This window comes from Sipha flava, unplaced genomic scaffold (assembly GCF_003268045.1).
Source record: "Sipha flava isolate LNK unplaced genomic scaffold, YSA_version1 38_pilon_pilon, whole genome shotgun sequence".
NCBI lineage: Eukaryota > Metazoa > Arthropoda > Insecta > Hemiptera > Aphididae > Sipha > Sipha flava.
Genome location: NW_020273099.1, coordinates 124,166 through 151,951, shown reverse-complemented (window position 1 = coordinate 151,951; position 27,786 = coordinate 124,166). Strand labels below are relative to the sequence as shown.

Sequence of the window (27,786 nt, the reverse complement as noted above, 5' to 3'; positions counted from 1 at the left end):
AAAGATTTAACTGAATACATTATGCGGTCTTACATTATTAGCACTTATATATTAAATAATATATTATTATGATACGCGTTTGATTTATTCATCCAACCACAAAATACGTGTAAACTGAATATAAACTGAACGAAAAAAATAAAATAAAAAAATAACTAATATACCTCTACTTGAAGCGGCTTACACATTATCGAGTAAATGTGCGAATATGAAAATTTAAACTGAAAAAAATAACAACACTTTTTAAACTAGGTATATAAAATGTGATTGAATTCTAAATCTCTCGTCGTCAGTTCTGACTAAAATTGGATTATTAAGTTCAAAAAAAAAAAGCCACACAATTTTTAACACTACTTTTTATTACGGACGCCGAACAACCATCGTATGTGGGTTCAATTAGTTATCAGTATTTATTTATCAGTATCACAAATCATTTAATGATAATTACATGAGTTGGTATAACATTTTTGAAAAATATCATCACGTTATTGTTATCCACAACACTGGTTGACGATATTCGTGGAATGAATGATTCAATCATCACAAAAAATGATTATTAGAATTTTTAACGTGGTATATTTGATTTTCAGAGACGAGGGAATGTGATTAAACTACGAAGGAATATATTATTTAGGTATATGTTAAATGAACTCTATAAGAAAGATATCACAATTAGACAATTCTCGAAGGACGTGAATTGTTTACTCCGTAATACTCATACGGATTTATACTATTATACTATTAACTGGTTAACAGGCATCACATTGAGATGAACCAAAAAAATCGATATGTATTATTAGTCCAAGGAAATTAATGCGATACGCGTTTTTCAACATTTAAAGCACATAATGTATCAAGGTTAATAATACATGTATTTAAATATTTATACAATTATTTTATGAAAATAAATATAGCTTTAAAAAAAAAACTATAATGTTTCCATCGTGCTATAGAAATTAAAATACAAAGTAGGTAATGTTTGAATGCAATTAAATTACGCATGTGGATAAAAAAATATATATATACTACTATGTACCATTGGGTTGTAAAACAAGATTTACATTTTTTGTTTTTTTTAAATGAAATAAATAAACTGTTAATAAATACTTTTTTATCTATATATTATTAATTATTATTTATATAGTGTAATAATTATACTTATTGAAAATTTCATATTATGATCACAAAATGTAGTATTTGCTGTGTAAACCATCAATAATTATTTCCATGTCAATAATTATGTAAAAAATGCAACGATTGTGATCTATACACGTACACAATTAATCACATTAATTTTAAATGAAACTGTTTAAAAATTACTATACCGCGATATTTGAACGCGTTTGATTCTCAATAGTGTTACTGATACGTACTTCCATAATTGCAAGTTATATATACTAAGAATTTACTGTAAGAGTATTATAAATTATGTGATTCTCTTCATGTACGTACCCGTACTTGTTATTTCAGCAATAATGACATCGAAACGGATACTGTATTCGATGGTATATATTGTGTGCGAGTTCGATATATCATTAAATTTATACATGAGAGTAATTGAGAGAATGGCATATTTGCTAGCACTGCAATATGTATACGCTAAAATACACTAAAATATACATTAAACGTTTTTCGACGTGATCGTCGTTCACTTGAAAACGTATAATAGTTGGTTTTTGTGGTTTAATCGTCGTAAATAGTCGATTAAACGAACTAAAATAAATAGTCGGCACAAGCGACACGCGTTAGAGAGATCCATTACAAGTGTAACAATATGTATATCTATATAAAAGGAGTGATTAAGTGGACACCTGAACTAGATACATACCTAATGAAGTATTATATTTTTAATATAGTAATATCTTAATGGTCGTACAATGTTCAAATTATGTGAATACCATTCGATTTATAGTCGTTTGACACGTAAACTATGAGAGTCGTGCACGTTAATGTGTCGTCGTTCGATTGGATTGTATGAAAAATTTAACTTTCGTTCAAATTCGAAATATTATGGGAAATAATCGTTCGAGTTCTCAACAATAATAATAGGTCATCCGGTATGAGTTTATATATATATGTATATATGTGGTAACCGGTTAGTGAAGAAGTTCGTTTTCAAAATATTTTCGGGTACCTAATAAATCTTTGTCTGCTTTTGATTTAAACACACGTTTCTTTTTTTCAGAAAACTGCTTTTTATTATTATACAAACCTTGAATAATTTTAATCGTTTCTATACAGATGCTACGCGTGTAACTTTAATACTAAAAATACACTTTTTGAAAAACACAACGTAACATCACCGTTGCACGGTGGATGTTTAAAATCTTATTTGCTCCAAATGAGTTTCGATTTTCATACACATGGTATTCCGTTCGACGTCAAATTCCATACGAATGAATATCTTAGATCTTCCAATTTTACCAATCGTAAAGAGTGTATCCAAACAGGTTAAATCGTCTTCCTATCGCATATGGTAAATATATTATAACATGAAACGTTTGCTTTTTATTTTATCCCTTCAAATAAAAAAATTGACTGATTCTTGTTTGGCCTTGATAAAACTAATAATACGCAGAGTAAAAAAACTAAAGAAAATCCTGTACATTAAAATAATTTTAATATATTGATGAAAACTATTAGGTAAGTAAGTCTCCGAAGGGGCCCCGAATTCAAACGTAGCGGAAAAAAAAGAGATTTTCAGTAATTGTATTTAAATAGACACACATTACCAAAAGTCTACGTTTTCATTTGGATAACGTTTAAGACACTTCACATCGGACATCAAGAAGGTAATAATAGTATACCGTATATATAGATGGACAATTGATTGCGACTGTTAGAACGACTATACAGTGAGTATTGTGGTACCAAGTACCGGGTAATAGTTTTCCCATCATTTTTGGCGTTCGATTTCCTTACAGTTGAACTCCATTCATGTGAGAGTACAGTGTTTTATTTTTAAATTTTTTTTTTTAATGCTCGAAATTTCCCAAGACATTACGCTGTTTTTTTTACCACGATACTGGAGCAGTGGCATACAGAAAATATTTTCGGGAGGGGTTACTATGGACGGAGTTAAATTACCACTGCTATCTAAGAATTACTAACAAGACACAGTAGGTACTTATCTACATTTCATTTACAGAATGTCCCAAAATGATTTGACGTTGGACGTAAATTCTAAATAAGCATAAAGTGCCATTAAAATATAACAAACTTTTAAAATAATTTTTAAGTTTTTAGAAACATTTCGGGGGGGAAGGGGCTGTAGCCCACTAGGCACCCCTCTATATACGCCACTGTACCGGATAACTGCAAATTCTCCCATTTCGGGGTTACATTACAGCGGTGCGTCGTGTTAAGATGAGAGACGTAGTAGTGTAACATACAGACGTTAACCGGCATTCATGGTTTCATAACGGCCGGAACTGGTTTCTTTTAATATAAAATCTATATATTACGCGCGTCGGCTGCAATATGACCATTGTCAATTATCATAGTCTTTTTTCCTTATTTCTATCTTTTTAATCCAAAGAAAACACGAATATCCGTTCGCGTACACAAGTGGTCTATATGACACAGAACAAGATATAATGTATACGTAATAATATCAAAGTTTTATAACGGCTGCGTTGACCCCGGAATATCGCGCGACGGCTGCGTAGATCCGTGTCGATGAATGCAGTGATAGTACCTGTATATGTGTGTGTGTGTGTGTGTGTGTGTGTGTGTGTGTGCGCGTAAATTTTTATATATTATGCACGTGTCGTGGAGAGGTATACGCTAGTGCGCGGTCCAGGTAACTGTGGTAACACCTAAATCTCGTTATTAGTTGGGATCTCCGAACAATTCGACGGAACCGGTTTACCCCGGTCTAACCGATTACCGTGTAAAAAAGCCGAAAACTGAACCGTTACCGACGACGACGATATGTAATGGTAGTAGTAATAGTGGCAGTCAAATTAAGTGTCAAACACTAAAATTTAAAATATACATTTCGTTTTAATTTCTTTAATTTTTTTTTTTTTTTACAACATGTATTGTTCTACACACGCGGTCTGCACGGGTATCCGGAGCACGAGCCTTATTTTACATAGAAATTAGAAAATATTTTCCGAAAATAATTATTACCCACGTATACATTATGATTATTAATAAGATACGGGTGTGCGTGATGTATTCTGTATTATACGTATGTATGCATATTAGTACGTCCGCCCGTGTGTTGTGAGTGTAGTATACATACGCATTGTTCTCATCGTTAAATGTTATTCGGAATTTTATATAGATAGTTCGTGAAAGAGAAAAATATTATTATTCAACAGTAATAACCGACCAAGATACAAATTAAGATCACAAACCTCCAAGTACAAAAAAATAATTATTTTTTATTACATATGTTGATGATGTTTAAAAAAATGCGTATTTGGTTTATTCGATGGCATTCAAGCATGTAATAAACATTTTCATGAGACATTTATGTTAATCAAACAGAGGTGAGAAAATATTTATTCGTAAAATATAATAGGTATGGAATAAGTGTTACATATTTTTTTTAATATAATAATATCAACAAGATTCAACGATATCTACTTTTTTTTTCCAAATAATTAAGTAAGTATAAGCAAAATATAAAATATTTTTATTTTTATTTTTCACATCCTGTATACTTTTATTTTTTTCTTACAAACTTATTTAATTGGTTTGAATACGTATGTTCAAATTTTTTGTTTATATTTTGCCAATTTTGCTTTAATTTTACAATCATCTGCTATAATAAAATAACATCATCGTTTTATAATTATATAAATATAATGTATTAAAGTTTCAATTTAATTATTACATTACAAGTACAAGTGGAGATTAAATTGAGTACTTGATCTATACATGTATTGGTATGCAGTTTTCGGAATAGATAATGCAAAATGTATCTAGATAAAGATGAAAGATAATATGTCCAAATTCATCAAGATAAAGATAAAAGATAATTTCGTTTTTATCTAGATAAAAAAAAAGATATTTTCAAATTTTTTTTATTTTTCGGTCAATATTTCATATTTGTAATAATATCTATGAAGACTCAATTATAATCATTATTATCAATATGTACCTAGGTGTTTAATGTTTATTGTAGTAATTTATTGTACCATTAAGCAGTATTTATATTCAATGTATAATATTTAATGATAGTTAATCATTAAAATTTTACACAAAAAAAAATAATGAAAATTGCTCTGTACGTATCACGATGAATACAGAATACATAAAAAATTATTTTAAGTTAACAATATTGTTTTCCATATAATCTTAATTTGATGTTTTTCATTATTTTATAAGTAGTTACGACTTTACGGGTTCTAAGAGTGAAGTATTGGCTATTCAGCGTATGAGTTACTTGTGTTTACAAAAATCAAATACCTACTATATTTGGAACTTCCGTGGAAAAATAAGAAATTAAGTTTAAATATACCAAAAATATTTTCCCAACATGAAAATACAAACAAAATGTCATACCAAGAAATAATTACTTATTAATAATACACGAATTATGATTATAAATGCAAAATCTATACATATATAAAAGAAATTCGAGTTAGTTACAGAATTTATAATTCAAGAACGACTGGACCGATTTTTATGATTTTTGATTTGTTGGATTCTTTTCCGTACAAGAATAAAAATAACTCTAATCTTTGCAAGAATACAGACAATTATCTAGATAAGTAAAAATTTTATCATAGATAAGTAATTAGATAACTTAGCGTTATTTATCTAGATAAGATAAAAGATGACAAAAAATCTTTCTAGATAATTTATCTAAATAAATTTATCTAGATAAGTCCCAACACTGTTGGTATGTACATATCCATAGACTCAGTGGTGCCGAATCTATATGTTAGGTTTGGCGGCTGCCACACCTTATTTAGAGGGCGGCTACCCCCTAGCATTAGTAGGTTTTAAGTATAAAATAACTTATAATTTTAAAATTAAGATAAGAAGGAGCAGTGAACATAATATTACAAACAACGCGAACGTCTATTCATAGTGTCGTAGCATGCACACTGCACCGTGTCAAAGTGTGATTGCGATAGGAAAAGCAGATAACTATATTTTAATTACGATAAATTACCAATTTTATACCTAATTTACTTATAAATCTACAACAGCGGCTACAGCTGCTAGTTCACAGTATTTTACGTAGGAGATACAGAGTGAAAACATAATATAGACGAACACGATAGTATTGTTAGTATTACTATTGGTGTTATCCTAGATTATATATTTTTGTAATACAAGAATAATATAAATTTATATAAGTTTAGATTTCTTTGATTTATTCGAACAAAACAAGAAATACATGGTAATATGAAATCGACTATTATCATTGATTACAAATAGTAATAATAGTATAATAAATGCTATTATATAATATTATGAAATATTATATGGGTATTAATTTAGTATGAGAGTAGTTGAAAAAAATTTAGAGATTTATGGGTAATTACACTGATAAGTTATTCAATTATTGGTTACACGACGCATACTCACACAGGGTTCACTAGAGCAAAAATTAATAAGTATGTACTACATACAACAAGACGTTCAAGACATAGCGTTTGCCCTGAAATCTGTGAAATGACCGTTTTATATTATTTTTATAATAAATTGTTTTTTTTTATTGACAGATGGTGTTTTAATATTTGTATTTATATTTTATTTGTTTTGAAATTTGTATGAAAATGTATAATGTCTAGTTTGATTTGTTTATGTGGCATATTGACATAGGCGCAACTAGAGGCCAAATATTGGGGATGCTGGAATTACATAGTTCGCACTAATCCATGGGGGGCTACCCAAACACTCCAAGTACCTTATCTCAATGTAATCATTAAATGTATCATAACAACACACATACACTTATATTTCAATTTATAAATATTAACAAGCATAAATTGTAACATACTTATTTATTTAATTATATTATTTTATTAAGGTCATACAATACTAAGAAATATACAAATTAAAAAAATATTATATAATATACAACATATAATATTTATACTGGTATTATCTTGCAATGACGAGTGGAATATTTTCCAAGTAATTCTGACGATGTAATTAACTAATAGTCATGAACAATTCATCTTTCTGATAAAATCATCAAATAAAAATAACTATATGAAATAAGAAAAACACTATTTTTTCACACAATATTTCAATTATTAATTTTTTAACTGGGGGTGCTAAATTAGAGCCTGGGGGTGCTATAGCACCCCCCTAGTTGCGCCTATGCATATTGAACGATATGAATTGGAAACGTCAGATAACATAATGTAAAATTGTATACATATAAAAAAATATGAATTCAGGCAATGTTTTATGAAATTATTTTTCACAAAAACGAGAAAACAAATCTTTAGTTGATGACATTAAAATGAAAAAGTTAAGTAGGTACCTAGTTACTAAGTTATTATTTATTATATAAATATCTATAAACTATAGGTACTAGAGACTAGAGTATAATCTACCTACCTACCTATTATGGTATTTAAATTAAAATACATATATAAATCTAAATTGTTTATGATATTTTTAGCAAAATTATGCAAATCCTTAATATATTTTGACTTAAAAAATGTTCTCTTTATTTCCTTTGTTTAGTTAGTTTTTTGTTTTTTTTTTTTAGTTATTGATACCTCAAAATAACAATTAGAAACAGATCAATTGTGTGTGCTTGATGAGGAGATAAAATCAACAGTTACAGTGTACAACAAAATATTCTATAGTTCTACACGATTTTTTATATGATTTATGTACATTCAATTAATATAACCACACACACGGGCAATAAAAATTTCAAACACTTCGTCATTGAACCATCTGACTGAGACTGGTTCAGTTTCATTATAATTAGTTTTACTCAATGTAATGTTCAAAAATTCCGTATCTTTGTCAATGAATATTAATCAGACCTAAACTATTTAACCTTTAAGTTCCCATTATTTCCCATAAATCCCGTTCTGTTTTTCAGCCATGTCTTTAAACGACGTAAGGTACTAAAAATATAATGATAATTTATTTTATAAGAATAATCAGTGTTGTGCTCAGATGAAAAAAAAATTATCTAGATATAGATAGATACTGTAGAAATTGAATTTATCTATACATATATGGATAAAATCACTTTTATCTAGATATAGATGGATAAAATAATTTTTATCTAGATATTTATACAAGGCATCAACGTTTTCATCCGTTTGTAGGCGAATTCTTTTGGTCTTGAGCAATGATTGTATTATGTAATGATCCATTTCAAAATATAAAATATTTCACCAATAAAATCAAATTGAAAGTCATAGACAAAATTATGAAAAATATGAAGACGGTCTGACGATAAACACTGAACACGTTTTGGATGAGAGTGCGCTGCGTACAGTACAAATTTTTAATAAATAACAGACGTTTCACGCTTAATATTTATTTTGTTGTACAATAATATTATGTAGACACATCAAAATACGAATTCATAGAATTGGGGTCCGGTAATGACAATTATTTAGAGCACATGATTACATGCAGTGGCGCCGATCCCTATATCCAAGTATGGAGACTGCCATAGTGAATTATGTGGTGGGTGGGTACTGGGTGCTGGGGTAGGTGACACATGGTGTGGTACTCACAGCCCAATGTGTAAAATGTACTATGAAAGTATAAAAACTATTTAATATTTAATATTATTACATAAAAGTACATCAGTTGTGGTGGTACGCTGATTACGTCGATACAAGCCAGAAGACCGTAATATTAACACAGATAATACGATAACGATGTGCGATGTGGGGAAAATAAATATTATTTAATATATAAAATGAACACCTATATCGGCTATATCATAAATTATTGATAAGTTACAAAATGAAAAAAGATATATAAATATATATATATATTAATATCAATTTTGAATACAATATTATGGTAGGGTTTCAGCCCCCCTCTACCGTTTACATCAATTGGTAGGTGGGTAGGTATTATTAATATTTGATATTCGCCATATTGCATATTTTGTAGTTCGGCGCCGCTGCATAAACTGTGTTAGTTGCGGGTAGTATGGATTGGTATTGAAAGATAAACGATTTTATTCGATAACATTATATATTAGGACAGCCATGATATTAAATTTTTTCTTTCCCGCGGTTGCTACAGCAGTTTAGTGGGTCAACATTTAATAAAATCTGCGTCGTATACATATATACATAAACTTCGGCTGTATCCTAATAAATTATACACAATTAAGACATAATTTTATTATACTCGCTAGAGACAGGAAATAAAACTTCTTTCTCTCGTTTTTTATGACTTTTTACCGCGTTGTCTGTTAACCAATTGTTCAACAATCATTAATAAAAAAACATACAAACATACAACACGTTTACTCGAATATTTTAATACTAAATATTCTTTCTGGAGTTTTGTAATTAAAATCTCTACTATTAATTGTTATGAGAAGCAAAATTTTACGATTTACGCAGTAAAATGATGGGGCACGATTAAGATAAAGTGTAGATATAAATCATCGATATAAATAATAAAAATTTTTGTTTAGTTTTTTAGTCTTTGAGTATTAAACATTTATTAAATTCGAAATTATCAATAATTTTTAAAATTAATTTTATTTCATACATAAACTTATCTATTCAATAAAATATAATTTAAGTATTTGAATGTATAATTATTTTGCTTACTGACAAAATATAACAAATTCGTACAAGTTACATTGTCGCAGTTGATTGTCGCTCAATAAAACAAAACAATTATTACCTATGGGAAGTTTCATATGGATTTGACGAAAACTTTTAGAAATGTACTAACCGAGTTATTTAAAATTGCATACATATACGTAATTGTAAAATGCGTAAAGTAGTGTAAAACTAAGTGCTACGGCATAATGTCTAGTAAAATGCAGTACGGGTTTTTATGACTGCCAAAGATATTTAAAAGTAGGTGAGTATAGTAAGCAGGTATAAAGTTAATGTACAATGTACATTTGTAGGTTTGGTTATTAGTTAACTATCTTTTGTTTAAATTATTTATTACAATTTGTGTTTAAAACTTTTACCTGTGCTCATAAAAATCAAAAACAATGAGTATTGTAATAATAAATCACGGGTTAGCAAAAGCTCAAATACATATGCTGTAGTAACTCAATTCCCAATACGGGTACAAATCATTAGTTGCAGTACATATAATTCGCAATAGCGTCCCAAACAGCTTTGTTGAAATTAAATAGAAAGAACGCCTTATAGTTGTAGAAAGTCTAGCCGTAATTTATTGTTTAAAACAATGAGAAAAATGATTCAAATCAAAATACTTCTATTGTAGAATAAAAAAAAAATATTTAATTACGTTTACAGTGGGAAACTTTAACGACCATCTATAAAGTCGAAAAATACGTTTTCAGTTTTTATTGTCATATCCCTAATTAAACATTGGAAACATTTTAGTGTTGTAAATTGAAATAATAATTGACCTTCACTTTAAGTCGATTTACATACGAGTTTGACATATCTTATCCGTACATACTGACTGAGGAAAATCAAATTTAGAACTTAGTTTTAAATAAAAATCTAAAACTAAATATTAAAAATATTTTATAATTAAAATATTTAATCAAAGCTATAACCAATGTATTAAATATAACAAAATTATTGTCCATAGGCAATAAGAAACTTAAATTCTTCTTCTTATTCTTCGCATTTCTCCCAACTATAAAGGGTCAGACACCCTTGTCCTATACTTCTACTCGATTTTCTTCATCACCTATTCACATACCAACAGCCCTCATATAAATTCTCAATCGTATCAACCCATCTCGGAAAAACTTAAGTTATATATTGTAATTAATATTACAATGAATCATGTAGTAAAAAATATAAAAAAATTTAAAAGTTTATAAAACTACAATTATAATTATGTGCTTTTCATTATTAGTACGTACTTATTTTTATCTATTGGAAGTTGCAATGTGTATTTCGGTTACATATTGTGCAATGACCGTGAACAATATATAAAACAAGTGTATGTATAATATGGTACTGTTTATGATATTTCTAATGTTTGAATATAAGTATAGTAGAATTATATTTAATAAAGCGTCTCCCCGTATAATCGAATTAAAATGACGAATTGATTGTGGGATCAAGTATATAATTATTTATTTTCCATTCATATATTGGTTTGTAATGAGTATAACCGAAGTCTTTATCCCGGATAACAACAATGATCGAACGTCGATGATATTTCATTCCGTTGGCTTTCGATTTGTGAACGATTATGATCACAATGTGAATACGATGTACACAATTTTACTGCGCGTGTACCGTATGGCCGGTATACACCGATTTAACACAACAGTGGCGTTTATTTGATATTATTTATTGTACGGATGTATATATATATATTATAAGAGTAAAGTAATGTGTACGATTGTGAATGAAATGCATATCGGATAAGTGCACAACACGATGATTTATCATAAAGTTGATTGTTTCAGAACCGTTTGCGTAAAGGTGGCCGGTGAAAGTGTTTGGTCGACTAACGAACGCCACAGAAGTATAAATTCAGTTATAACTTATGAGTATGATCGTCATAAATCATATTCACCGGTTTTGATTAGTATTAATGTATAATGTAACTGTACGTTCACGCGATTTAACCAGAAGATCTTCTTCGATACGTTCATATTATTACATTTTACATCGTATAAGCGGGACAAATTATTGTACGAAATACTAGGTATAAGGAATAGTTAGATCGCCAGTAACTCATAATTTTTACTTGAACTGTTAGTTTGAAGTTACTTTTTAAACTGCATTTTTCTCGTTGTATATTAATTTTTATTACTAAAAATCGGTATTACTAGTATACTATTTCTAAGACGAATCTGTAGACATTTAAATGCGGAAAGAAAAAAATCACATCCACATACTTAGAACAGTAGCATTTTTTATGTTTCATCGTTGTTCACACGATTGCACTTGAAAGTTATTTCTATAACTTTTTTCGCGACCAAGTATATAAGTCAATGTCCAATGTCGCACGATATTATTATCGTAAACGTGCCCGAACAGCCTTTTCCGGAAACGACGTTGTTGCTACACCACGATCAAGGCCGTATCTGGAGGGATCCAGGATGTCTGGACCCCCCCCCCCCCAAATTTCTTCTATATTTTACGAATGATTAAAATAATTATTTATTTTTAATACCAATATAAATATTTTCAGTCAAAAATGACTTACGCTCCAATTAACCATTGACTGCTTTTAGTTTTATATCATAATATCTATATGAAAATATGATATTAATTTTAATAATAGAAGATTAAATCTCTTTCTTTCTTATTTTTAACCAAATATCAAAAGTTAAAATCTAAATTCAATAAAATTACAATATACATGTTTTGGAACCTCCCCCGAAAAAAATTTCTAAGTACGGCCTTGACCACGACACACCGGTGCCAAAACGCATTAAAAACATTGCAGTTGCTTTGCAGCCGTATGCGTGTACACGTGCGACGGTGTAAGCACAACATGCAACAGGTCCCCGCGGTCTCCCGTAGCAAACACGCGTTGCACGTACACTCGGGCGAGAAGTATCTCGTGGCGTCGTCGGCTCGTTTGACGGGCGTGTGTTGTATGCGGACGCGTTCGCAACGCAACACGAGCTTACCCGGCGCAAGTCATAATAAACACTATTGGTATATTATTACTAGGGATGTGAATTTGTAGGAAAGTGTTGTTTTTTTTTTTTTTGGTGGTTGTAAAACGCAGCTTTGTAAACACATAATTTGAAATTTGTGCAACTACGAATCCATTTATGCAACTTATATTTTGCGTTTTTAATTTTTTAAGTTAATTTTTATGCATTTTTAAGGTCATATTTTCCTTTTTTTTAGTTCATTTTCATTCATATATATATAAGTTTGTTTTTTTATTTTAACAAAATAAATATTTAAAAAAAATGTTAAAAAATGTTTCAGGTGAATAGCCTTAGTATAGAAAATATCAATCAACATTTTTATTATTATTTTTTTTTATTAAATAAACACTTTTTTATGCGTGTAATGTACTAATGTATAATACATGTACCTAATACCTGTACCTAATATTAATATAAATATAAAAATTAAATTAAAAACCATTTTAAATGAGTTTTATACTATAATTGTTGGCGTTTTATATTGCATTTTTTTGCATTTTAAGTGCATATTTTATTGCATTTTTTAAGGTTTTTTAATGCATTAAATTCACAGCCCTAATTATTATCGTGCATCGGTGTACATCAATTTTTTATTTTATTTTTTTTCTGCGATTGAACAACAAAATATTGTAATAATCGTTTGCTCCGAGGATAGGGGCGGATCTCTCGCGGTATGCGGGATCTGTGATATAATTATCGCCGAGGCCACAAGAAACTATTCTCTATAACGATCCCGTACATCATGAGGGACAATAAATAAATGAAATTATCCGTCGGCATAAGTGCACGCTAATGCATGTTCTATATTACTTCGTGTGTCACGTGCAAGTGGATCGTCCACGCGTCGCACCCCATATATTAGTACGCACATTAATATTCACGTCTTAACCGGTAATAACGGTTAGTATATTCGTCTCGATCGAAAAAATCATCGGTAATTATAATACATACGGTAACAGAGTATTAACATCGGTTGTGTACGAATTGATGATCCACCTCCTCGGGCTGCGCTGATCGAAGGATTCCCTCCGGGCGACGGATTGGCTTTTTTTATTTTTTTCGATCCCGTTGGTGAGTATACTCGACATTGACGCACGAGCGTGTGTTTCCAATTCACGCGCACGTATTTACGCGTTATATCTATAGACAATTCCCGGCGGTATCCAAACATGAACTCAAACTTATTCCGGTCGAATCATTAGCGATAGTGTTGTACACAAATACGTGTAGGTACGGACGAGCGGACCTTGTGTTCAATAAAAACAAATCGCTAAAATGCCAAGACCTATTTTTTGCACAACACGCTTAATTCGAAAGTAATGATTATTGTACTCCGCAGTCAAAGATAAGAGTATTTCTCCTGAAAATGAATTTAAACGGATCGTTGAAATGACGCGAATTTTTCAAAATATTTATTCTTAACCGATTCTGTTCAACAGCACCCGTTTACGTACGTAACTCAACGAACGAGATTTGATCGCGCACTTGTAAATGTCGCGGTACACAGTGTACCTATTGCACGGCACAAAGCGCGCCGGAGCGCGCGCGAATTCAGGCCCGGGCGCGTCAGATATGAAAAGGTACACGTTGTTAAACCGACACAGTGTCGCGCTCGTTCGGTTTCGGTCGATCGCATACCAACCGTTGTGCTTTCGAAACATCGAATCAATATCAATAATACAAGGAAATGAAACTTCAGTCGAGATTTCCAAATACGATTTTTATTTATTTTCCACTTGCAGACCTAATCTCGTAGACACACGTACACACGTGCGCGTTGAAAGTGTGCCATTCACCTACTTCCCGCGGGAGACTGGTTTTGCCGGTGGCCGATCGACCTGTTGGTATTTTATGTGTGTTCGTGTGTGCGCGTGTGTTGTACACACGTATCCGTCATACGTCCGTCCGCACACGAGAGGCTCGTACGAATCAACGTCCGCATTTTTCAAGATAGCCGCCGCGGTGATTTACTACACACACACACGCGCGCGCGCGTAAACCTATATTATCTGCCCCTTCTGGCCGCTGTCGAATCAAAAGGCCGACGGCGGCGATTTACTATGCGTATACGATTATCGTCGTCGTCATTATTGTTGTTGTTGTTGTTGTTGTTGTTGTTGTACTCGATATAGAACCAATTAATACCGTAGACCAACTCGCGCCGCCGCCGCCGCACAACAACTATTATTATTAAATAATTTCTTAGGATTCTTTTTTTTTTTTAAATCGCACATTTATTCATTTCAGTCCTAAAGAATTTGTTTTGTAAAATTATTATTACCATTGATTGTTGATTTTTGTTTTCAAATAAATATTTAATAACTACAAAATAATATAATATAAATAATTTAATATTCCTAGGACATAAAAAAAAAAAATATATATAATAATAAATAAATAAATAAATAATAAACACGAGTCCATCATCACGTGTCTACGTTACAACAATATTATAATATTCAACGTATTACAATAAACCGCAATGGAATAATAAATTACGGGTAAAAAATAATAAAACTATTTGTTTGACAATGAAATCACATTTTCGTAGTAAAAACATAAGCTTAATAAACAAATATTACTATTAATTAATTAAGTATACACTTGTAGGTATATGTACGTATATGTGTATGTATAAGTCACTTATACAATATATACATGCATATATCTCATAATCAACAACTAATGTGCATGTGCTAATTTTATAGTTTTTGTACTGGTTGAATTATACTATCGTTTTACGTATATATATACTTTCAAGACCACGGGGCGAACATTACGGATTGTTTTTTATTGTTATTTTAACTATTTGTTCTTAAAATCTATGGCATAAATAGCAAACGCACAAAAGTTGTTGTAAATGCCTCGTTAAAAACTAATTAGGCATCAGTATATGTATAATAACAACTAAATTAACTAATATTATAAACACAACGTAATATTATTCGAGTACCTATATTATAATATATACCATCAATAAAATATGATCGTACGATATTTGTAAAAATAAATAACATATATTATGGCTTGTTTTCTGAAATTTAACGGATTTATATTATGTTCTCTAATGTATTTGTTAACTAAGTATTAAAACGTAATATTTAATATGTACTATTGTATTGTGTATAAATGAATACAGATTCAGCACAATGATGTGTGCAGAATATCAAATGTAATCTCCTCTATCTAAACATGCGAAATCGTTGGTCGAGTTTTGGATAAACAATATTCATTCTAGTTGCGGATGACCCGTCGTGTATGGTTTAAACTTTGAAAACAGACATATCCTACAAAAAAAATTAAAAAACACAGGCTAGCGGTGGGTACTTGTACGACCGTATGGAAACGGCATTATCGTCGCGGTAATTATATTTAATTTTTCCAAGTGAAAACCGTCGTAATTTGTATAATATTGTTGTACGATTGAAATTGCGGATAAACAAGATTGGATTAACGGGATTTCACGCGTCGCGGGTACTGCGGTAAACGAAACCTCCTGTACTGCACGTTTATGATTTATAACCGCGTTAATTGAGTTAAACAATAATAACAATAATAATTATAATTTCATTGAATACAACTACGGATATTATAATTTATAATATATGGCTCATCCGTTATTGTTTGGCACTGTTTGTATACACAAAATGAAAGTAATCTTAAAAACGTAAACGACATAAATGTGATATCGTAAACACCGTAAACGAACATAGGAGACGTTTTCGTGGTTAAAAAAACATTTACTTGCTCGACGATGAAAAGTTTATGTTTCCGAAAAACGGTTGCGTATTTCATGCATTGATCGACACGCGGTGTTAATGAATGGGTAGAAAAAATAGTATTATTTTATAACGTACTCAATATAATATAATAACGGGACGTCTGCGCCACCGGAAAAGTATGATCGCGTCAAACGGACGCGTTTCGATGACGTGGCGGCTTGTAAGGTTATACGTTCCCCCGGGTGTCAATTACGATCGAAAAAAAATGTATATATATATAATATTATATTTTCTATGCGACCTACCATGCATATAAAAAAAAAAAATAATAATAATGTATATCATATAGTATTAAAATACTATCGGACGAAAAAAAAAGAAATCAAAGCGTCGAAGGAACCACGATCGATGAACGAAAAACATACGTGATTTACGTGCAAAGAAGTTAGGGGTCATTAGTACACAATAGTATAATATAGTAAATATTACATCAATAATCATAATAATAATATTAATAATAAATAATAATAATAATAATAATAATAAATATGCGTACTGTAATTTCAAGGGCTTTGGTTTAATTATGGCGTTAGCTGTGCGCTGGCGGGTGTCTGGGGTTTTTGGGGGAAGGGAACAGAAGGAAAGTTTTCTTTTTTCTTTTCGTTTTGCGGTATTTTCTCTGCTCTCGCTGTATACGGATGCGTGTGGCCGTTATCCCGTCTCATTCACGTGAACACCTGGTGCATGATCTTGGCCTTGTGCGTGGCGGCCACCTGCTGCAGCTTGGGGTTGGTGCAAGCGACCTGAGCGTTTTTCCGGCGCTGTGGCATGGACCTGATGCGCAAGCAAAGATACGCGGACACCAGGCACGAGACGAGCAGGATGGCCAGCAACACGAACAGCGTGGCGGAGAAGCCGACCGTGGTCATGCAGATCATGGACGATGGCTCGACGGTCCGGGTGGGGAACACCATGGTGGTGGAGTTGCTGGAGTCGTCCAGCGCGAACGTTAGGTCGCCAGTAGACACCACCTTGATGATGCGGTTCACGCCCACCTCTTCCTCGTCCACGGGGGCCGATCTCCTTTGTAGCCGTTGCCTAACGCGCCTCTCGTCCCGCGGATGCGCCGAACCGACCCTCGCGTACACGTCCAGCGGCGCGGGTGGTGGCCCGTACTCGGAGCTGTGGATGGCCGGGTGGTGCGCGGACAGCAGGTTGCCATGCTGCGCGTTCAGTATGGCGTTCGAGTCGGAACACTGGTCTGGGCATTGGTACCGGCAGATCTGTATGGTGCACTGGAAGTGCACTTCCATCGAATCCGGGAACTTGAACGCCTGGAAGTGCGCGTACGACAGCACGGACGCGCTCGCACCGAAGTTCTTGATCTTCGTGAACCGTGACATGAGCTTGCCACGGGTCACGCAACCCTTTTGGTCCACCAGCTGGATGGGAGCGCGTTTACCGTCGTGAGCCATGCAGTTTCGCACGAGCATGTCGAACTTCGAGTCGTCGTCTTTGATCGCCAACACCATGGTCATTGTTTGTCCAATCTTTACCAATCCGGAAACTTCGGAAGCCCATGGTCCTTTGCCGACCTTATGCGTGGAGGAAACGAAAAAATTAAAAAATTAATACAAAGAATCCAAAAAATCCAAAAAAATACACGATTGTAAAGTTTATGTCCGGACGTATAACATAAATGTATATATAACTAGTGGCGTGGCCAATAAATTTTTTTCGTGTGGTACATCAGTTATACATATAGTATATATAAAAAAAAAAGGAATAAAGCCATAACGAACGAAAAATCAGTAATTTAGTTATTTAAGACTTCCTAAAATGTTGAGGAGAATGCGGTTCCTTCAACCTCCTTAGATATACGGCTGTATACAAGTAGTGTGTCGATAACGCATTGTCCTAAAGCATAACAATATTTAAGGAAACGTTCTTTTGTATGTTAAAATATGATATTGATTTTTAAAAATCTATAATGTATATTCGTTCGCCGCTTAATATACATATAATTAGGGTTTTTAATAGTAGTTAAAAAAATGACCGGTTACGTATATATGCAGCAGAATAAATACTAAACTAAAATATATATATAAATATAGATCATAGTGAATATTGTGCTAAAATTAACATAGGAACGGAAGGAGACAAACGCTATCGCTTGACGGCTAATTTTAATATAAATTATAAACGTAACGTTTGCGGTTATTTGTAATAAGTGTATGTTTATTTATGCTCTAAGAGTGTATATGTATAGTTTTGTATAGTGTGATGACGTATACGATTTTAACATTCGATATTATGAATATATATTAGGTATCATTATGAAAATGTATCAAAAATTGCGATTTGATCTGCGTATATAATTTGTTGAAAAATATCGAGCTCAGTTGCCGATGATCAATAAACAAAAATAATACATTAGATTTGGATTCTGGCAACATTCCATGATATATATGTTTACATGCTAATCTTTTTGCGTTCATATAAAAAATCACGTACAGTCGGAAGTATATATAGGTATATATAGCTATGGTGACCGGGAGGCACTTATTTTTAAGGGCAGTAATTTTTTTTTTAGAACAATTTCTGTTATCCTTAGTAGTATTTAGTTCAAGGATATAATAATGTACTTATTTTTAAAAATTTTATATAAATCCGTTAATTTTTCCCTACGTATTTATTTCGATCAAAAACGGTACAAGTCAGTCATTAGGTTGCTTATGAAAATGTTGAAATTAACTGTAAATTAAATATATTTTGAATTGTCAGTAATTTGAAAACGTTTGAAATATTTTACCTTCCAAAAGAAAAAATAAAGGTTTTTAAATTTGTAGCTATATAGGTTATATATATATATGGGCTGTTCTTCAAATATTTGGTTACCATAATTGTATAATAGATCGTATTGTTCAATAGTTAATATAATAGGCAATACAAAGTAGCGTAGGTAAAAAACAAAACGAATATTACTTGTATTTGCATCCAGCATCCGACGTTGTCTCCGGCGAAATCGGCCCTGACCACGTCCAACATGTCGACCGGGAACGGCCGGAAGGTGACGGACTTTTCGTACTGGTCGTGCCACGTGCACCTGAGTTTCCTGGCCTGGTCCCAGACCTCTTGCACCTGCGGGTCGTACTGGATGACGATGATGTTCTCGAAGTATGTGCCGGACCCGGAGTCGGCGCCGTAGCCGTACAGCCCGTTCTCCGTGTTGCCGGACGTGCCGCACGCGTGTATGCTGATTTCGAAGTTGACGGACGACCTGCCCAGGCCGGCGGGCAGGTGCACGCAGTTACCGTTGCTATAGTGGCCCTTGCTGAACACTATCCCGTAAAACGGTTTGTCGAAGCTCAGGAACACCTTCATCGAGTTCTTCTCGCATTTGACGTCCAGCGACACGATCTTGGGCATGTCGGCGGACGCGCTGTTCGGCCACGGGTCTCCTAGCGCGTTGCCCACCGGACCGGCCGAGTACACCTTATCCATGGCCTCCGATTGCTGGGCCGCTTGCAGCTGCTGCTGTTGCTGTTGCTGTTGCTGTTGCTGCTGTTGCTGTGACGGCGGTGGTGGCGGCGGTCCCAGGTATCCCACGTTGTGATGGTATTTACCGGACGGCTGTTGCTGTTGCTGTTGCTGCTGTGGCTGTTGCGGCGGCGGTGGTCCACGGTTCAGTGGCAAGTGGCCGCGGATCGGCGCGGACTGTGGTTTCAAGTAGTTGTGCTTAGCTATGGAACCGGACGTGTCCTGGTCGTCAATGTCGTCGCCGGTCTCCATGGCTAGCTGGTCGGGGTTGTGCGTCTCCACGTCCTCGCGCTTCTGTGCCGACGACTGCACGTGCTGTTGGTCGGACTGCAACAAGTCGTCGATCGACTGCGATGTCCCGGACACGGCTTCGACGACGTCAACTTCTTCGGCCAACTGCGCGTGCCACGCAATCGAGAAAGAGAGAGAAAGAGAAAAAAAACCGAAAACGGCGTGAAAACATTTTCAAGAATCAAAATATAAAGCCAGTTCCGTAAGACTGGTGTACACTCGGCGAATGATCGTCAGTCGCAATGCTTTACGAGTCGTCTCCTACACGACGTGTTCATTCGTCCAGTATGGCGATTATTTTTACTCACCGAGTCACTCGTCGTTTCCCATTGGTAAATTTGACGAGTGAAAGGAGTAATAAATAATTGCGCTCATTGATCGGATCGGCAAGTGTACAAGTCGTGTAGGATTGAAATAGTCGTCAAGTCTTTACGCGATTATGATGTTCGCCAAGTACACGAGTCGTATAGGACTAGCGAACAACGTATGGATACGATGTATATTATTATAGGAGTAATTATGCGAGTATCAGCTTTTGTTCGAGTATTTTGTGAGTACTGCAGTTGACCGGAAAACCGCGAGGCCTTACGGTGAAAGCTTACAGTTTTTACACGCCAATATCCGCACACTAGTACACGGTGAATAACGGCATATTATATGCAAAATTACGGGGGGAAAATCACATATTATTTGCGTAACAATATTGTACGTATTTCCAAGTGTCTAAGACGATTTCGATGTGTGATCGTGTGTTTTTTCAAATTAAAATAATAGATTTGAAAGGATGAAAAATTAAATTTGGACTATAGTGGGTGAGTTCTGCACTCCGTAATTACGCCATTGGTGCACATTTAGTGTGCATAAAAAGCGTTGAGAGAAATCAATTCAGCGTTTTATCCAATTTATTCGGACGTATTTCGACATACATGTATTGTAAGATCGAGTTTTAAAAAATTAAATAATAGCATGTTATACGCATATTATTCAACGTGTACGCTTGAAATGAGCATTTAGTAACCTGACCCGTTACTAATCTTGCTCGCGAACGGTTCAGCCCAGACCTCCTACATCGCGGACGATCTATTTTCAACATAAGGGGCGAGAAAAAAACGGTGAAAGTCTGCATGAACATGATATTGTATGTATGCTCTGCATCGAAATCTCTACACTTGTACCGCACGAGTATTTGCTCGGCTATTTCGGCAAAGTGAAATATGAAAATATTCTTCTGGGTGGAATGTCAAAAAAAATATCCGCTGGAAAAACGTACACCCACTGTTGTAAGTACGGCCTACTCGTATGTAAAGCAAAAAACCGTATATGTAAAAGCACATAATACTCTCTAGTCGTTTAGATAATGTAGACTAACTAATTTAACTTAACCTCTATACAGTAATTAGTTTAATATAATTCACAAATTTAAACAGTACAGGATCGTATCGTATGAAAATAAATGAAATCGTTTTTTTTTCGGCCGCGCACTGAGCGGTGTCAAAATTAATTAAATGAATACGAGAAAATGTTTATTGTTCATACACGCGTAAATGATACCGGGACATGCTTAACGGTACAAAGGTTTCATAACCATAACGAGTCGACGACTGCGCAGTATCTATACAGTGTGTGTGTATATATGTATTCTGCAAAGCGAGTATGTAAGTGTAATACGGTATTGTCTATAACTACGTTACCGTGCCCCATATCAATTAAATAGACCAATGGTATTAATGACAGTGTCGTGCACATAATATTGTACTTTTTAATTTATTATTGTCATATTATAATTTTGAACGTTTTATGTCAAAAATATAATGTGTTATTGTATTTATAATAATAAAGTTATACTTACGTTGCATGCCAGCAAGCAAAATATCAGCGACAGTCTCAGGATCATTGTTCGTGTCTGATTTCGAATGATCTTTAAACATAAAATATTAAACGTGTGAATTAGTTTGGCTTCGTTATTTTATCAACATCACCCCGTTATCGGGTAGAACCGAAGGGGAAAGTTATAGAATGTGAAATCGGTTTTAAAAATTGTCGTTCGAAAAGGTCGCGAAGTCATTGAACATGCTGTGTACAGTGTGATATGGACCATGTACTGTCTGCCTACAGGTTGTTTGACCGCTTTGGGCTTGGAAAAAAAATGTCCTTCCAATCTCGACTGCCTACTTTTGTGCGGTTCGTCTTCCGTAGATAGATAAAGAAAAAAAAAACATCAGACAGATGATTCCGGTTTTCGAGCTCGTCTCCGCGTTCCACGGCGGCACATCCTGTTCACCGGGAAACCTGGAGAAACACTAGTGACATACTCGGACATATATGTGTGTAAATTGTCTGTTTTTACTAGGTACTACTACGTGATCGTCAACAATGATGCTGTTCACCGATATAATAAAGCATACACATCACACACACACACACACACACACACACACACACACACACGAGGTTTGTCTCTGATAGTAAATAAAAAAATAAATGACCATATAAGTTATGTTTGATAAATTAATGAATCGAGAAAAAAAATGAAAAAATATGCACTATAAACTTTCTCAAATTATATCACGGTATGGTAGTGGGTAAACTTTCAAAATCATTGGCTGTGTGAAATATCTCGCGAACTTTGTGTCTGAAATTCACAATAATTTAACCACAAGGATATAAAACAAATTATTTAGACCGCTGCAACGGAGAGAGAAGAAACGCGTTTCATAATTCGATAATAATTAAGAATGAATGCGCTCAACTTCCGAAATCCGGTTTTAAGCCAGATATAATATGCCGGTGAGTGGGTCAGTGTTGTTCTTAAAAAAAAAAAAAAAAAAAAAATTGGATAAAAGTCTTATGGTCTCTCTCCCGGCTAGGTTACTATACTGCTACTACTAAATTATGTATGTCGAACATTTTTATGGTAATATATTATACGTTTAGGTCAAGCACCCGAGAGAAAACGCCGGCAGCTGTTAAGCCTGGGCTGCTGCCCGCTCACCCGTTCCCGGCGGCGATCAGTGAACGTGATTTTCAATAGTCGATCACGTTTTGTTTCTACGGAACCCATTATAATACACACGGCCACCGCTGATTCTCTTTTCTTTGCCAATCGAGTGGTTCGCACGATAATAACATGGTAAAAATCGGTGGATGCAAATTATTGATCATTTGGTTGGTCAGCACATGAGCCCAAGCGCCAGGTGCTCCCTGTAGGTTTTCTGGGTCAAATTTTCGATCGATTTATTAACCCCCTTTCTTCAAATGACCCACAAAAATTGCATATCGAAAAATATACAAAGCCGTTCAATGGGATGTTGGGTCGAACGATGTAAAATTAACGATGTTATACAAATCGTCACCACTTTTACTAATAATATCCGTGTCCGCATGTCCAATGGGAAGTACAATGCCGAGTTTTGTAACCCAATTCAAATGACCCGATATCGCCTAATTATGCAAATATTTACCAGATGTACTGCGAAACCGGTGCCAAAAAATATCGCTCAATTTGTTCGATGGCACTTGTTTTGTTTTGATCATTTTTTATCACTCATATTTCCATATTACGAAATGAAAACAAATACTAACAATAGGTGCTTGATTTATGCACGCGACTCACTCCGCGCATTTGAATAACGTCCAATTGGGGCCACATTCATATCGCGAATAATGCACTTCCCCGACTATCTTTAGTAGTTTAGTGCATTGATTATTATTATTATTATTATTATTATTATTATTATTATTATTATTATTATTAGTATTATTATTCTTATTATTATCATTCATGTTCTTGGTTATTGGTTTTTTGACAGACTCGTTGTCGTATACTGCAACGCTTTTATACACTTTCCATTGCTAATAGTGCAGCGCTGACTTAATCGTATGAAACGAGACTACCTATTGTCCATCCCATATTTTACTTATCCTCCTGTTTACGTGACCGTGCATATGTAATATCGTCTGATTAGGCTGGCAATTGGTTTTTGTTCAACACTTATTGTCTTTCGAGTTTTACAGCTTTCTATTTTTCTCCACATCAGCATCCCTATTCAAACCCCCTACTTCCCGTTTCCCCTACAAAAAGTTTGGTAGCGACATTATCAGACGTACACCATTATGCGCGTTCATATTTTTTACGTTTTCACTCTTAACGTGATAAATAGGTAAATTTATTATTTGTTTAGGTCTGGTTGTTTCTAAAAGGGTCTAATGGTCAAAGATGCGTATCGTTTTATTCAGCTCGGAGTTAGAAAACAGAAGGCTCCAGGTAAAAACGTAATTGGACTTATTAGTTCCAACTTGATTATTGCCGTTCGACTCGATGAACAACAATATGTGTTCACTGGATAATTTTAAATTCCTATCAAACTTTTAAACACACAATTATATAGTCATTAACTGTTGAATCATGCCGGTGCGCCTCTATTCGTTCTACATACTCCAAACCAACCCATTACTATAATATATATATTTACGTACAGAATATTATTGTTTTATGTAGTTTTGAACGAAAAATTCTATTATTTTAATTGATATTATTAATTTTTTTTTCACAGAGTTCTACATCAATCGGTATATCCCGTTTAAGCAATAACAATTTTGAATCAAGTGTTTCCAAATGTATGAAATATAAATTCACTTTGCTGCAATAATTGTTTGATATAAATAGTACCATTATTAATTTTTTGATTAACTATACATAAATTTATAAATATATAATATTATAATATAATATATAAATTGCAAAACTGAGAAAAGTAAACTATTAAATTAATTAATTAATGAGTATGAAGCACGTTCAAATGAAATAAATATATGCAAAATCATAATAGCTTTAAAGCCATCGTTATAAATATGTTTAGATTTTTATAACAAATGTATTTTAAATGTTCAAATTAAATCCTGAATGGAAATTAGACTTCTCATGACGTTTAATATATAATTTATATTCTAAAGTTTCAGTTACAAATTAAAGACACGAATGTATTATTTTCAGCTTAATAGGTACGAACTTGTATTTAACTGTAAGTTTATTATTCACAGTACGAAGTAAAATATTGCTTTTGTATAATTGTACGATTTTAAAAATAGCACACCACCTATAACATTTATTATGAGTTTATTGATTTATAACTTGAATTGCTATTTAACAGTTTAACGTATAAGCATATTCTACAACTGCTAAGCTAATGTTTTAAAACAAATTGATTAGCGTACTGCCCAAGTGTAAACAGGTTTTTAGATTTGAAGAATAAGTACCTGATTATTTATTATAATCGTTATTCTGATAACTCAGGTGGTGCTCATTCATAGTGTCAGTAGCCTGGGGATATATTTCATTCAAAATAAACAGGTCACGTCAAAACTATTAGTTATGTTTTTAAAGAAAAATAAGACATTGCACAAAGTTATTCCCACTCTATATGATAGCCATTCAACGGATGTTATATGATTGTTTGATTCACGTTGAAAGTTGTACCGGAAAAACTTGTACATTTAAGAAATTATCAATGCAATTAAAATTCCATATTAAATTTTAAATTAAAATAATTCAAAATATTTTTAAATCATTACTAGTAAGTAATCTTAAAGTAGTCGTTCAAACGATAGAAAATAAAAATCTTTAAATTTAATTATTCGATTAGTATTATATTATCTCAGAAAAACTTAAACAGTTTTTACAATATATTGAATTAGCTGAATTATATACTTTCAAATTGTCACTAAAACATTTTATTGATAATTAAGTTCATTGGTTCTTATAATAATATAAAATTTGTAATTTGGATATGCTTGTATATAGATAAAAAATAATTGACAGACGACATAGATAAGCATACAAATTTAAAAATATAAATTTATATTAAATTACATTATTATTAGATAAATTTTTTATTATTGTTTTTTTGGTTTATATTAATATTCTGCTTGAAATCAAATAATTTTATATCTTACCTTTAAATTTAAAGTCTGATTACACGAACACCAACAACTATTATTAATAACAACAACACACTTACACAATAAGTATTAAAACGAAATAGTAACTTGAAATGTTTGCCGAAATAAAAATAAAAATTTGGAAATCACAAAAAGTTCTAACGATTTAGGCCGAACAAGTTGACGCGACGGTTTCAAGACGATTAGTGATCGGGAACTCGTGGCCGGAAAGAAGAAAGGATCAATGAGATCCATCCATCTCTTCGTCTTGGTTAACTTTGCAGGGGTCCGATGATGATATTGAAACGGCGACAACGTGTTTCCGTCCCCTCCTCCACGGCCACTTGTAGGTAACAGCCACTTGGTCATGACCTAGACCTCAACAGGAACAAGTCGGATGGTCTGGTTTCATCAAAGCCCGCATAGCAATTAGTCTGTGTATGTGTTTGTATGTGTGTGTATGAGAGTGTATGCTCACGCCCCTCTCTTTCTATCTTTCATCTCTTTCTTTCACTGCTGTTTCTCTACAGTTTTGTGCTTCATTGAAATTAACTGTACGGATATGGCTCGATAATGCTATTTTGAGATATAAGTACTCCACGAAAGCCGTGAATATGTGCCAAAACGCATACAGAAGAGGAAAAACATCTTCATAAAAAAATCTTATTGTCAAAGTAGAGATAACTTGGGATAATAACATAATTATGTGTTAAATCCACAGCCATTATTAATTTTTTGTTCATGAATTTAAACATAACCTAATTTTTAAAAAACAAAAATTTAAAAAATCAATTATCATAATATCATAACAACTGTTGTTCTTTTTTAGCAAAATAAATACATTAACTATCTAAGTAAGTTAAATACCTTTGTACTCGAATGATAATTATTATATTTTAATTTTATAATAACAATAATAGTTAAAGTAAATATCAAGATTTTATAATGTATAATTATTAACTGTATTAAAACATCCAAATGTTGTATATATTTTAAGGTATTCCATTTTATATAACTACAACAGTGGTATTTAAAATTAACTAAGCTGTAAAAATGTATTGTATAATACTCATAATGTTTTATAAAAATGTTTACTATTCATTTTTTAAATTATAGCTATAAAATATTATTAAAATATATTGTAACTATGTATTCATCAAATACATTTATTATAAAATCACATAATTAGTTTAATTTTGATATGAGTAAATGAATCAATTATTATAAATAAACTAAATAAAACTAATTTATTGAAATTTTTTTTAATAAATCAGGAGGAGTGGTATTAAAGATAGCATACTGGGCCGGTGAGAACTTTTGAGGGCCCCGGGGCCCCTTTACTTGCACTTGTTTGACTATGATATACATACTACTTATATATATTTTAGTTCAATAAAAATATTGTATAAAAGGCTAAGACGATGAGCCCTCCCTGCTCCACCCTCTCACCGGCCCTGATAACAACTAAACATATCATGTATATTACATAATTCCGAAATTATAATTAGTAAAATGGATATAAAACATTATAAATTA

The 27,786-nt window shown here is 32.8% G+C and overlaps 1 protein-coding gene across 1 annotated transcript; it reads right to left on the bottom strand.

Annotated features, from left to right (window-relative positions):
- Positions 1 to 15,773: 15,773 nt before the first annotated feature.
- Positions 15,774 to 26,534, bottom strand: LOC112688274. The gene is made up of 4 exons (XM_025561385.1): positions 26,266 to 26,534; positions 22,163 to 22,231; positions 19,468 to 20,418; positions 15,774 to 18,077 (listed from the first exon to the last, which is right to left on the bottom strand). The coding sequence occupies exons 2-4, from the start codon at positions 22,205 to 22,207 to the stop codon at positions 17,208 to 17,210; spliced, it is 1,866 nt and encodes a 621-aa protein (XP_025417170.1). The 5' UTR covers positions 22,208 to 22,231; positions 26,266 to 26,534; the 3' UTR covers positions 15,774 to 17,207.
- Positions 26,535 to 27,786: the final 1,252 nt, after the last annotated feature.